The sequence below is a fragment of the Apodemus sylvaticus genome, chromosome 16 (assembly GCF_947179515.1).
Source record: "Apodemus sylvaticus chromosome 16, mApoSyl1.1, whole genome shotgun sequence".
Classification (NCBI taxonomy): Eukaryota; Metazoa; Chordata; class Mammalia; order Rodentia; family Muridae; genus Apodemus; species Apodemus sylvaticus.
The window spans coordinates 11,603,296-11,614,802 of record NC_067487.1 but is presented as its reverse complement, the minus strand read 5'-3'; the positions used below and the strand labels follow the sequence as shown (position 1 = coordinate 11,614,802).

General features: G+C 49.0%; 1 protein-coding gene across 1 annotated transcript; it reads right to left on the bottom strand.

The window, feature by feature from the left end:
* Positions 1-571: 571 nt before the first annotated feature.
* Cct5 (chaperonin containing TCP1 subunit 5) lies at positions 572-11,429 on the bottom strand. The gene is made up of 11 exons (XM_052159376.1): positions 11,241-11,429; positions 8,258-8,318; positions 7,663-7,827; positions 5,996-6,194; positions 4,619-4,811; positions 4,380-4,529; positions 3,796-3,915; positions 3,006-3,191; positions 2,775-2,912; positions 2,252-2,432; positions 572-824 (listed from the first exon to the last, which is right to left on the bottom strand). Exons 1-11 carry the CDS (start codon positions 11,343-11,345, stop codon positions 697-699), a joined length of 1,626 nt encoding a protein of 541 aa, XP_052015336.1. The 5' UTR covers positions 11,346-11,429; the 3' UTR covers positions 572-696.
* Between the last annotated feature and the right edge of the window lie 78 nt (positions 11,430-11,507).

The window sequence follows — 11,507 nt, the reverse complement described above, 5'->3', positions numbered from 1 at the left end:
TGTGCTCCACGTTCATCGAACTGGCTGGCGGAGGTGGAGCAGACTGCACCTGCAGGGAAGGGCCTCCAGACGTAGTCAGCGAGGCTGCTTTTCATAGCATCCACCAGACAGCTAACTGGTAGGCTGCGTGGTGGGCTTCCACCCCCAAGGCTCAAATCATGACACCCAGCCAAAAAGGCACCCAGGTGGCAATCACCCTTTGAGCATATGCTGGAGGCACAGAACAGTCCAAGCCAGTTCTGCCTGGCACCTGAGCTAACTCTAACTGGCCACTGTCCAGCAGCTAGCTACTCAGGAGGACAAGAGGATTCAGGCTCTAGCACGGGTGATATCAGTTGTGCAGGTGCTGGTGGAACCCAGGAATGACCATGGGTTGCCACAGTCAGGACCACCGCACCTCAGCTTTCACGGTCCTGTCAACTGTGAAGTAGAGCAGTCCAGTACAACAGGACACCAGAGCTGCTAACAGCATCTGCAGGGTTGTGCTCTGCTTCACTGCAGTTCTGCAGACAAGGACGCTTAGACATCCAGTGAACGCAGAAACAGATCACACCCTCCACCAAGCTCGGAGTAAGGGGAAGCAGTGACCAAGCAGCTGCTTTTATTCCAGCATCTACAGGCTGCAGAGGGCCACAGTAACTGCAGCCGCAGCACGACAGACACACCCTTTATTAGTCACAATGTAAACGGTAGAGTTTATTCCTCAGACTCTCCAGGTTTACGGATGTCATCAATCTTCAAAATCATCCTAACCATCTGTGTGGCAAGAGAGATCTGCTGCTTTTTGCCAATCAAAGTTTCTATGACATGCTGATACTGCATATCTGAAAAACAAAACAGAGCAATCAGTGGTCCAAGAGCACACAAATGCACTTATCAACAGGCACCGTCGTCACAACAAAGCTTAGGAAACATGGCCGCTGCAGTACACAGGTCTGCGCTCTCAGTTACTGGGGAGGCCAAGGGAGAGCTGAGGGCTCAGGCTGGGAAATACACTGAAATTCCATTTCAAAAACAAAAATAGTGTAAGTCTGTGCCATAGTCAGCCATGGGTAGAGAGCGGCTCGTGAGGCCCACCTCGCCCTACTGCCCCTGGTGGACTCTGCGTCATCTGTCTCCAGATGTGCATAGGTTGAACCCACCCACCAGGCTCCACCCCACGGTTCTGGTCAAACCTAGCAGTTCATCAGACAGAACAAAAGACAGGAATGTGGTAGACGAACATAGGGAGGAAACAGGATGTAAGGACAAGAGTATGCACAATCCATCAATATCACAGTGTTAAGTGCAGTAAAAATGTAATTGCTCTGTAAAGAAGGGAGGGCTGGAGATGACTCACTGAGAGCACCAAGTGCTCTCTTCTCCCACAGGACCCGAGCTCCTAGCGTCTACATGGCGGCTTCCGTCCATCCAGTTAACCCCTGGACCCAATGCTCTCTTCTGGCCGCCAATGGCACAAGACAGACACATAGTATACACTTACATGCATGCGGGCAATACACTCATTCACATAAAATAAATCTCAGCAGCTAAACCCCTAAACCAAACCCCCAAAGCTGTAGCAGTAAACTGGCTCCAATGCCCCCCTCCCCCGTCATTTTCAGATGGATTTCCTAAGAACTGAGGACGTTGTTAGTGTGGACATGGTGGAGCTAATGACTACAAGGCAGGACAGTGACATGACATCTCAAAGCACCCAGAGGAACAGGAGTGAAACACATTTCTCTGCAATGCTGAGTCAGTAGACAGTTCACGTCAGAACAGCAACATAGGCCACCTAGCTGCTATTTTTTTGGATCGTGGTTTCCTGCTGGGTGCTGGAGTCACCATTGTCAATATGCTTTTACAATTGTCAAGTTCTGTGGTTGAATTTACTTCACTGCAGGATTTCAGGTAAGGCTAGTCCATCTGTACAGATGTAGCAAAGTTTCAATGCTAAATGTCTGCTACCTTTTCCAGAGTAGGGCCACCAAACCACTACAGAGTTTAAGTTTCCCAAACACTTAGCAGCCATGGGACAGCAGCCAGGTGGAGCCGCGAACAGCAACACTTTGTATGGCACCAACAAACAACCTGCACTGTGGTTAAAATGAGTTGTGCTGCTAAGGCTGAATCCTACAGCAATTAACTAAGACCCAGAGCAGAACTGTCCCAGGTGCATTAAAGACCTCCAAAGGTCAGTCTGGCAGCATGCACTGCCATCTTCCAAGTGGACGGGAACTGTTCCACTCTAGAGCCAAAGGCGACTCACCGTTACTGCCCTTGTGCAGACAGTCAATCCCAAGGGCGGGATTCGACTCCTTCACTTGTCTGGCTCGAACCTCAGTCATGGTCTGGATGGGATTCATGCCGCTGTTTTCTGAGAGGGCCATGGGGATGACCTCCAAGGCATCTGCGAAAGCTCTCATGGCGTACTGTTCCAAAGTTGGACACTGGAAAGACGGGGCAGTGAGTGCACTCGGCCACAGCCAGCCCAACAGCTGTTCATATGCATGCATTGACAAAAGTCACTCAGAAGCCTGGCGGGGGTGGCGCATGCCTTTAATCCCAGCACTTGGGAGGCAGAGGCAGGTGGATTTCTGAGTTGGAGGCCTGGTCTACAGAGTGAGTTCCAGGACAGCCAGGGCTACACAGAGAAACCTGTTTTGAAAAACTAAAAAAAAACCCAAGTCACTCAGGGCAAGAGTAATAAACTTCCTTTCATCTATAGGATGAAGCTGAGGACATAAACAGAGACCTCAGACAGCAGTTCGCACTGCTACTCCGCCCGTTACCTTGTCTGCCTCTTGACTGACTGCCAGGGCACAGGATATTTCGGCTGCCCCTCCTCCATACACAACACGGTTGTCTCGGATGAGGTTCCGGATGACACACAGGGCATCGTGGAGGGATCGTTTTGCTTCTTCAATGATCTGGGGAGAAGGCCATGTCTTAATTCCTCATGCTGGCAGAGCCAGTGCCCAGACCCATGAGCCATGTCTCCAGCCCCAGGACAGAGTTCTTACCATCTTGTTCCCTCCTCTGATGAAAATGGTCACAGCTCTGGAGTTCTTACACTGCTCGATAACCAGCATCTTGTCTTTTGTAGTGCCAAACGAGATCTCCCGCACCACACCAGCAAAGCCCAGCTTCTCAGAGGTAAGCTCTGAGAACCTTGGGACAATCCGGCCTCCTGTTGCAATGGCGATCAGCTATCAGGATGCATCAGAGAGGACACACAGATGTGGTCAATGCCAGGGAACTTCCAAAATGGAACCATAAATGAATTACATTTAACCTAGGACCACTTGGTTCACCAGATAGGCAAAGTTTTCAAGTTCCTGCAAAGTGTCTTGTTAGAAGTTGGGGTCCGAGGAGGTGGGACCATAGGTGGTGGCTGGAGCTACCTAGCTCTGTCTATCACTGTCAACTCACAACTAGCCTCTTACTGTCTGGGTGGCCCTGTCTGTGACCCCAGCTCACACGCCCTGCACAGCACAACAGACTGCAGAAGGAAAAGGGAAGAATGTCTGTCCAGAGGGGTTGCTATTCTGCTGCCACAGAAGGGCACCGGACAGGGTGTTCTTGCCTCTGAAAGCCAACAGGAAGCCCAGAGTCGACTATGCAATAACAGAAATACAAAGCACTGTTATTCAAAGATGATTCTACAATGCTCTACAGCTCCTTTCTTCAAGCTGTTGCTCTTTTGGTGTGCTGTGGTTGTTTCAGGTAAGAGCTGATAAAGCGACACTTAATACATGCATCCAAGGCTCCCCCATGCCTAGCCAGGGGTCTGCGCAGGTGCTGGCCTCCTACCTCAATCTCAGGTCCTCCTACCCAGCGAACTGCAGGCAGGCTGTTCTGGAGAAGTAAATGATTGGCTTCATCATCAAAGCCCCACTGGCAAATAGCTAGGTTAGCGCCAGTTTCTTTAATCTGGAAAAAGAAATGACACAATTTTAGCAACAACGAGTAGGTGTTTGCCCTTGTTACATGATCTGAAAAAAAGGATGTATGATGTCAGTGCAATGACAGGGGCAGGAAGGCCAGCGGAGGCCTTCTCAGCTCCCCCGGATTCTACGCCACGTGCCCATGGGAACCACATTGCTCTCCAAACCGCGCTTTAACTCCTGTTAATTTCCCAGTTCGCATTTGTTCCACTCAAGCCAGGATCACGCACTGAAAGGCACTAGACCCTCACGGTGGCCCAGGACAAAATCACGTTCTTTGCTTATATGCCATTTAGTTTTCAGACTGTGGTTGTGACTGACACTCAACACAGGTTGTACCGCCTGCTACTTGTAGCTATGTGACAAAGCCCGGAGATGCTAACTAATTCCCTGAGTGCCTGTCATCTAGAAACCCGTGAGACCCTCAGCTCAGGAACACTCTGGTCTCACCTGCTTAATCATCTCTTCAAACTTCTCCTTTTCGTACTTCTGCAGGGCTTTGTAGTCCTCCACGGACGTCACGTCCAGCTTGTGCTTCGTCTTTGGCTTAGGTGGCTCAAATGGACAGGTGAGAATCGCAATCTTAGCATCTACCACTTTCTACGGGGAGAGGAAGATCACCGTGAGTGGTGGGTCTGAGTTCACAGCAGTGTGCGCCTGTAAGGGTGGGCACGCCCTCGTGCACTCACTTTCGGCATCTGCGGGTGACTGAAGTCCTTATCGACGATCACGCCCTTTATGAGCTTGGTGTCCTCCAGCCGCCCACCTACTTTGCCTTCCACTTTGATGAGCTCAAAGTCGACATCTCTCCGCTCCATATCTGCCACCGTGAGGACAGCATTCACAGCGATCTCAGCCATTTGTCGGTGACAGCTGTTAACCCTGATGAAAACACACACCGTTTACATTCCTCATGTGACTGCAGCGTCCAGCCACACCACGCACCTCAGCAGCACTTCTAGAAGACCAGGGCTACTTTCTGAGTTCACAGTAGACAGGGGTTAATACTGGCCTAGGCAAAGCACTAAGTCTGAGCTGTGCAAACCCTTTATGATTGGATTTTCCTTTAAAAAAAAAAAAAAAAAAAGCCTGAATGCCCAGTGGTAGCCGATCTTCAGTTACCCGCTCACTCGCATTACGCTTTAGCCTCGTGTCTTCTCTGGCCCTGTGCTCTCAGACACTGAATGAGCAGTCCTCAGATGCTTCACAGCTCAGCATTTTCCCTTGTGTTGAGACCATTCAGCCTCCACATTTAAGCACCACTCACACTACTAAATGATTTAACACAGGGCCATAGGCAGGTAAGTTGGCATGGTAGGTCAAGCGCTAGCTGCCAAACCTAGGGACCGGAATTTGATTCCAAACCTACTTGATTCCGAACCCACATGCTGCGAAAGAGCAGACTTCCACAAATTGAATATGCACGTACAAAATAAATGTAAGCAGAGTAACAAGGGAGAACTGAAACGGCAAAAAGGAAATAATGACAACGACCTAATTTATCTCCTATGTGAATATTTACATTAAAAAAATGTAAAGAATGGTTACGAGCAGGAGGGGACAACAGGGGCAACGTACCGGGAAACACGGTATGGAATGCCCCAGTAAACCCTACCGCGTAGGGTTGAAAGTAGCTCAGTGTGACCGCTTTCCCCAGGTTTTAATACAGCAGTGGACGGGAAGTTTCTGCTACTGTAGAGATTTCTTGACTGAGGTTGCTAGTTAGGAAATGTTGACAGCAATTTTAAGACAGGAAGGCCAATTTTAAGACCATTCTTCTAATTACACCACATCAGTACATTTGCTTACTGAGTAAAGATACCAAAGCCTCTCCAGAATGACTTCCCAGTGCTAAAGCAATGGAAGAAGGTGACTTAGAAACACCTTACAGTCAGTCAGGTGATCCAACAGCCTAAACAGCAAGTCCAGCCTCCAACCACAACCCAGGGGAACAAGGGAAGGCAACAGAAGAAACTTGAGGAAATCATGCTGCTGCATTGTAGGGCAGGCAAACAGTCCTCTGAAGGGAAGGCTTTCCCACAGTACACTACTGGGAGGACACGCACACTTTGGAGCCCAGCGTGGTTTTCGCGGTCTGAATCAGCGGTTCAGGGTTGTTTATGTCGACGAGCACTTTATCGCTGATCTTGTCCAGGTGCTGGATAGCAATTCGGGCAGCCTGCTCGTAGCCGTCGGCAATTCTGATCGGGTGGATGCCTCGGTCCAGCAGCTGCTCAGCTTCCTCCAGCAAGGCACCAGCCAGGACTGCACGCAACAGAGCAGACCATCAGGTGAAGATACAATCTCACTCCAGCCTTACATGCTACCCTGAAATCACAACACTCTGAAACCGGGCTGGAGGCAACCCAGGGCTATTACTGAAGGGAGGAGACCCCCACTTTCTCAGTTTTGACCATGGTCAAGGTCCAGCAGGCTGCCCCTTAAATATGACTTAGATAATAAGAACTTGAGATGGGGAGGTGGGTACAGTGGTTTAAGGCACTTCTGCCAACACCAACAGCCCTGGAATTCACAGTAGGAAAACTGCCTCCCAAAAGTTGTATTCTGATCTCTGTATGACCCTCCCACAATAAATGTAAAATCAGAAAGATGAAGGCCTTAGCCGGTCTTTACTACTTTACTGGATCTCTCCCCACTCTTTATCCCTCCTCCCCTTCCATCCCCTATTACTAGATAGGAGAGAAAGAAACAGAGACCCCTGAAACAATTTTCTTTCCTTTTGTTTCTTCTTTGATCAAGGCTATTAACTAACCACAAGCAACATCCCTAAATGACCCCCCGCCCCACACACACAAATCAGGGCTTTAGTACTTATATATCCTTTGAAAAGTTAGCAGCATTTCAAACATCACACAATCTGCAGCCGGCAAAAGCATGCCTCTGCTAGAGCAGGAGGCAAATCACAGTCAGTTGCTGTGGACAGGAGGAAGCAACCCCATATCCCCACACCGGTGATCAAAATGAAAACACCTTCTCTAACGGAACCGAAATTCCAAAACTGTCACTATGCAGGCCTCAATGAGAACAACATTTTAAATGGAAAACAGCAAACTGGGTTTCCGTGGCCAGGGACTTCTCGTTCAGTGAAGGAAGCCTGGCTTTTGGAAGGCTGACAAGTGTCTGTTCCCACCACCAACCCTTTCCTTCTCCCTCTTGGTGACAGGATAGCTTTGGTTCTGCTAAGTTAAGACCGCTGAGCTCCAAGTGCACCCTGCAGCAGTGCCTGGGAAATGGCGGCAGCCCGGAGAGTGGTGAATACAGGATTTAAATTAGCTACAGCAAATTAACCCTGCATATGTTAACATATCTCCATTTCCTTTGATCTGCAAAGCAATTAAAAATTACACTTATTTTTGTATATATGCACAAGCACACATGGGTGTGGGGAATTAGTTGGAAGAATTAAGGCACAGCCCCACTTCTTTATTTTGGTATGAGAACCAGGACATTCTCCCAGTGCAATCCACAATCGAAAATATGCCTCTTGTACAGTTAACTCAACATTTGCAGCTTGAAAATCAAATAGATCAAAAGCACACATGACAACTGGTCCCATCTCCCTGGCAACCCTCCAGCCTCCTGTTTCCCCTCAATACTCACATTTCAAAGTCTGGCCCACTTGTGCTATGTGTTCCCCAACTTCAGTCTGTCCCCCACCGTCCTCATGATGCAATGCAGAAACATTAGCTCTTGTGACTGTTTTGTTTCTTACCAACCACTCCTGTGGTCCCATCTCCAATTTCGTCGTCCTGGGATTTGGACAGTTCCACCATCAGCTTGGCAATCTGGTGGTCGACATCCATCATGCTCAGAATGGTGGCACCGTCGTTTGTTACGGTCACATCACCGTCCTTGTCAACCATCATCTTGTCCAGCCCTAAAAGACAAGTGTTCAGAAAGAAATTGAGCAAAATAAAATGTATCCAGTATCGGGAACTACAGGGGTTGGACCACCTCACTAGTTTCTATCATAAAATTCACTAGCAACAAATAATCCAATACACATGATATAAATATCTACCAGCTACCCCAACTCCACATGGGAACCAGTCTAAGTGTCTCAACTGGAGAAATGTGGTCAATCACCACACACAGAGTGCCATTCAAAACAGTATTAACTCCAGATGCAGGCTCGCTCTGGAGCACACTAATGAATTGAGGAAAAGCCTCTAATCAACACTGTGAGCACAGGATAACTGAGGAGCCTGAAGCTCAACACCTTGGCTGTACCATCCACTGCATATCCACTGCATTTCTAAAGAGGCACCGTGACTTCAAACCTTTAAAACTATCAATGGTTCTCTCACCGTTTGGTCCCAGTGACGTCCGCATTGTGTTCGCTACAGCTTTGGCAGCCATGATGTGAGACTAAATGGAACAGAAAAGCCAAGACCCAGTTACAAGTCGTTCCACACAGGATCCAACTATAAATACACAACACCTTCCGTTTACAAGGCTTACTGCACCACAGTAACCCACACAGAGAAGTCACCCTTGTTAACTTTCATAGCAAACACTATTTTCAAACGGAAAGTTTTGAAAGATGGTTAAGAATTTAGTCCAAGTGACCCTATCAGGTATGGAAACCCGGGACTGCTCTCTTTTGGTATGTTCTAAAATTTATCTTGAACTTGTCAGAAATCCAGTAACAACGAGAGACCAAAACTAGCTGTGAGGATACTAGAGTAAGGGCTGGAGTTGAAGCTCACGGATAGAGATTGCCTAGCAGGTGCAGGGACGGTTAGGAGCATTTGCGGGTCTGGAAGATACAAGTTCAGCACCCACAATGAAGCTTTCAATGGCCTCCACTCCAGGTCCAGGGGATCTACTGCCCTCCTCTGGCCTCCACTGGCACCACAATGCACACACACATGAAGGCACTCAAACACACAAAATAAATCTAAGAAACCTCCAAACCAAAAAGGATACACACATCTCATTATTATGCAACCCGGACTTCATGTTCAATAAATAGCAAAGGTTTAGAGATGACAAAAGTTGGGAAGTAATGTTCTTTATGACTTGTTCTGAGTAAAGGTTGGGTTTGTTTGTTTATTTATTTACGTTTAGACCCTGTGTCATGTAAAACTTCACAGAAGTGTGACCTTCCATGGCAAGAATATGGGCACAGCACTCTTACCACTGTGTTTAACTCTTTTGTTATCTTGGCTCCTTCAGTGAGAGAAGTTGAGACTGGGGCCAACTACATGTCCCTAGACAGAGAAGAACCGTGGTATTCAAAGGGGCTGATGCAGAGCCCTGATACTTAACAATGCACATTCTATTCACTACCCCAGTAGCCTGTGACCTTGACCTGCGGTGGGAATGTAACTCACAGGTCCACAGCACACTCAGCTCATTGGCGTCCACAACATTCTCATGAACCTCCCCACAGACCCTAACACTAAGACAGTAAAGGTCCAGGCCTCAAAGGACCCTCCCTGCTCCTACACATCCTGGCTCGCTTCCTTCAGCGCATGTTCTTCTGCCATCACCATCTTAAGTCAGGTCAAAACCATCCTGTAGAATTCCAATACCAGATGCTCTTTCTGCACTTCCTATTCGCTATGCTAATTTCCTCATTTTCTAGTGACTCCAACAATTCTAAAAGTTTAAAGCCTCCCTGGCCTGAATACCAAACCAACAGCCTCTTCTGCAGAGTACCCAGGCTTTCCCTGGGTCAGCATGGTCGGATGGTTTCTGCAACTCAATCTTCTCACCCCAAGATGCAGATGGATAAACTTCTGTAAGCACAGAAATACTGGGCATTTTCAGAGCTGTGCAAGTACACATTCATTAACTTTTCTTGTCACCAAGACAGGCTACAAAGCAAGTCCATTTGGGCTTTGCAAACTCTGGTGCTCTTAAAATGTAACCTGAAAGTAGGTATTAATAACGGAGTTTCTCAATAGCATCACAGGGAAATGTCTCTTGGGGTGTCTAGACACCCAGACTTATTTTTGGTTGGCTAAACTGGTATGTACTAGCAGAGGCCAAAGAAACAGCCCAACATTACACACAGAACAGGCCTCTAACCAGATGATCTGGTCCGAAAGCCAACGCTAACCTCACTGCTCTGGACCGTTAGTTCACTTTGACTCCTTTGGAAGTGGAATGAAGTCTTGACCCTTCTCCACTGTAACTGTGAAACCTTTGGTAATTTCTCTAGGACCCTGTGCTAAAGTACCTAATTCTGTGGACAGGACACATCCCCAGTGAGGACCACATGCACTAGTCCATGCAGTTAACACAAATGGCCGACATGACAGAACTGATGACATGAATTACACTGGTAAATTCTCTTGTTGGAATTTTACTTTATCTGCAAGTCTCCTGAAGTAGAAAAAATGGTGGAACTGAATACATGCCGTGCATAACCCGAAAGCAAGAGAACAAAGCATCTGCCACCCCTCAGCGTTGGGCTGTGTCCTCTTCTCCAGTCCCTCCAAAACACCTGTCAAGTCTCCTATGACAGAAAACCCACCGAGAAGCCAGTGGAGTCAGTGCGACTTCCCTAACATCAGGTCAACACGGGCACCTCAAACCCGAGGGCGGGACTGGCACAATACAACCTAAGGTGGGCTCCCTCCTTCCTCTGCACTTTTTGCGGCAACACCAGTGACTGTCATTCCTTTCTTCCCTGGGATCTAGGCCTGGGTCTTGCGTGGCCTTTCCTAGTCCTTTCCTTCTGTGAGCCATTCCTTCCTACTTAACACCTCGGCCCTGCCTTCCCACAGGATAACTTCTTTGTTTCTCTTTTGGGAACTCTCCTAATTTGCAGCGAACTGTGCTCCACCGAAACTGTCTCCTTCCATTCCAGAAATTTCCTAAGGGGATTCACGGTCCCCTCTGAGTACACTGCTCCGGGCCTTTCACGTGTGTGTGCATCCCGCAGTTCCTTCTATCCCAGGCTGGACGAGCTCCCTCCACCGCCAGCTGTCATCTTTCCCATTCGGGCTGTCCTGTGCACGTTTTCCGCTAATTTCCTTCCTTCACGGACAGCACAGTGTCTACGGGACAAGCTATCTACAGATGCACCCGAGCAGGCCCGCTCCCCACCCAGCTCGGAAGCGGCGGGCCGCTCTCCCTACCCCACCGTGGGACTAAGGCCTGTACATCTCCCGCACACACAGTGGGGATCTGAACCCAGAGCCCGGAGGGGGTCCCCGGAACCGGAGATTCTCGACTTTTCGGGCCAGCACATGGCCGATCCGCTCTCACGCCAGCGCAGGCGCAGAAGCGCTCCGGCCGACTCCCTTCATCCCGCTGCCTCGCGTTCCGGGCCGTTACCTTGAGGGCCTCAAGGCCCATGAGACGGGACTTGCGATCTTGGTCCTTGATAATGAGAAAGGGCCGTCCATACTCATCGAAGGCGAGGGTCCCCACGGACGCCATGGTGGACGAACTGGGACAAGCGCTCTCCAATAACCGGCGGGGACCACTCGGGAAGAGAGAGGCCGCACCTCCTTCTCGCGAGAGGACGCAAGATCCCGCGCGTGCGCAGTGCACTCTGCGCGATTTCCTTTTCAACCGTGACTTTTTTAACGCCATGGAGTA

Bases quoted from the DNA above. Each gene is read 5' to 3' on its own strand.
- Cct5 (XM_052159376.1), bottom strand. From the start codon at position 11,345: ATGGCGTCCGTGGGGACCCTCGCCTTCGATGAGTATGGACGGCCCTTT. The intron at 6,195-7,662 runs GTAAGAAACAAA...TGTTGCGTGCAG, and splicing joins TGGGACCACAGGAGTGGTTG to TCCTGGCTGGTGCCTTGCTG. The intron at 825-2,251 runs GTGAGTCGCCTT...TTTGTTTTTCAG, and splicing joins TCTGCACAAGGGCAGTAACG to ATATGCAGTATCAGCATGTC.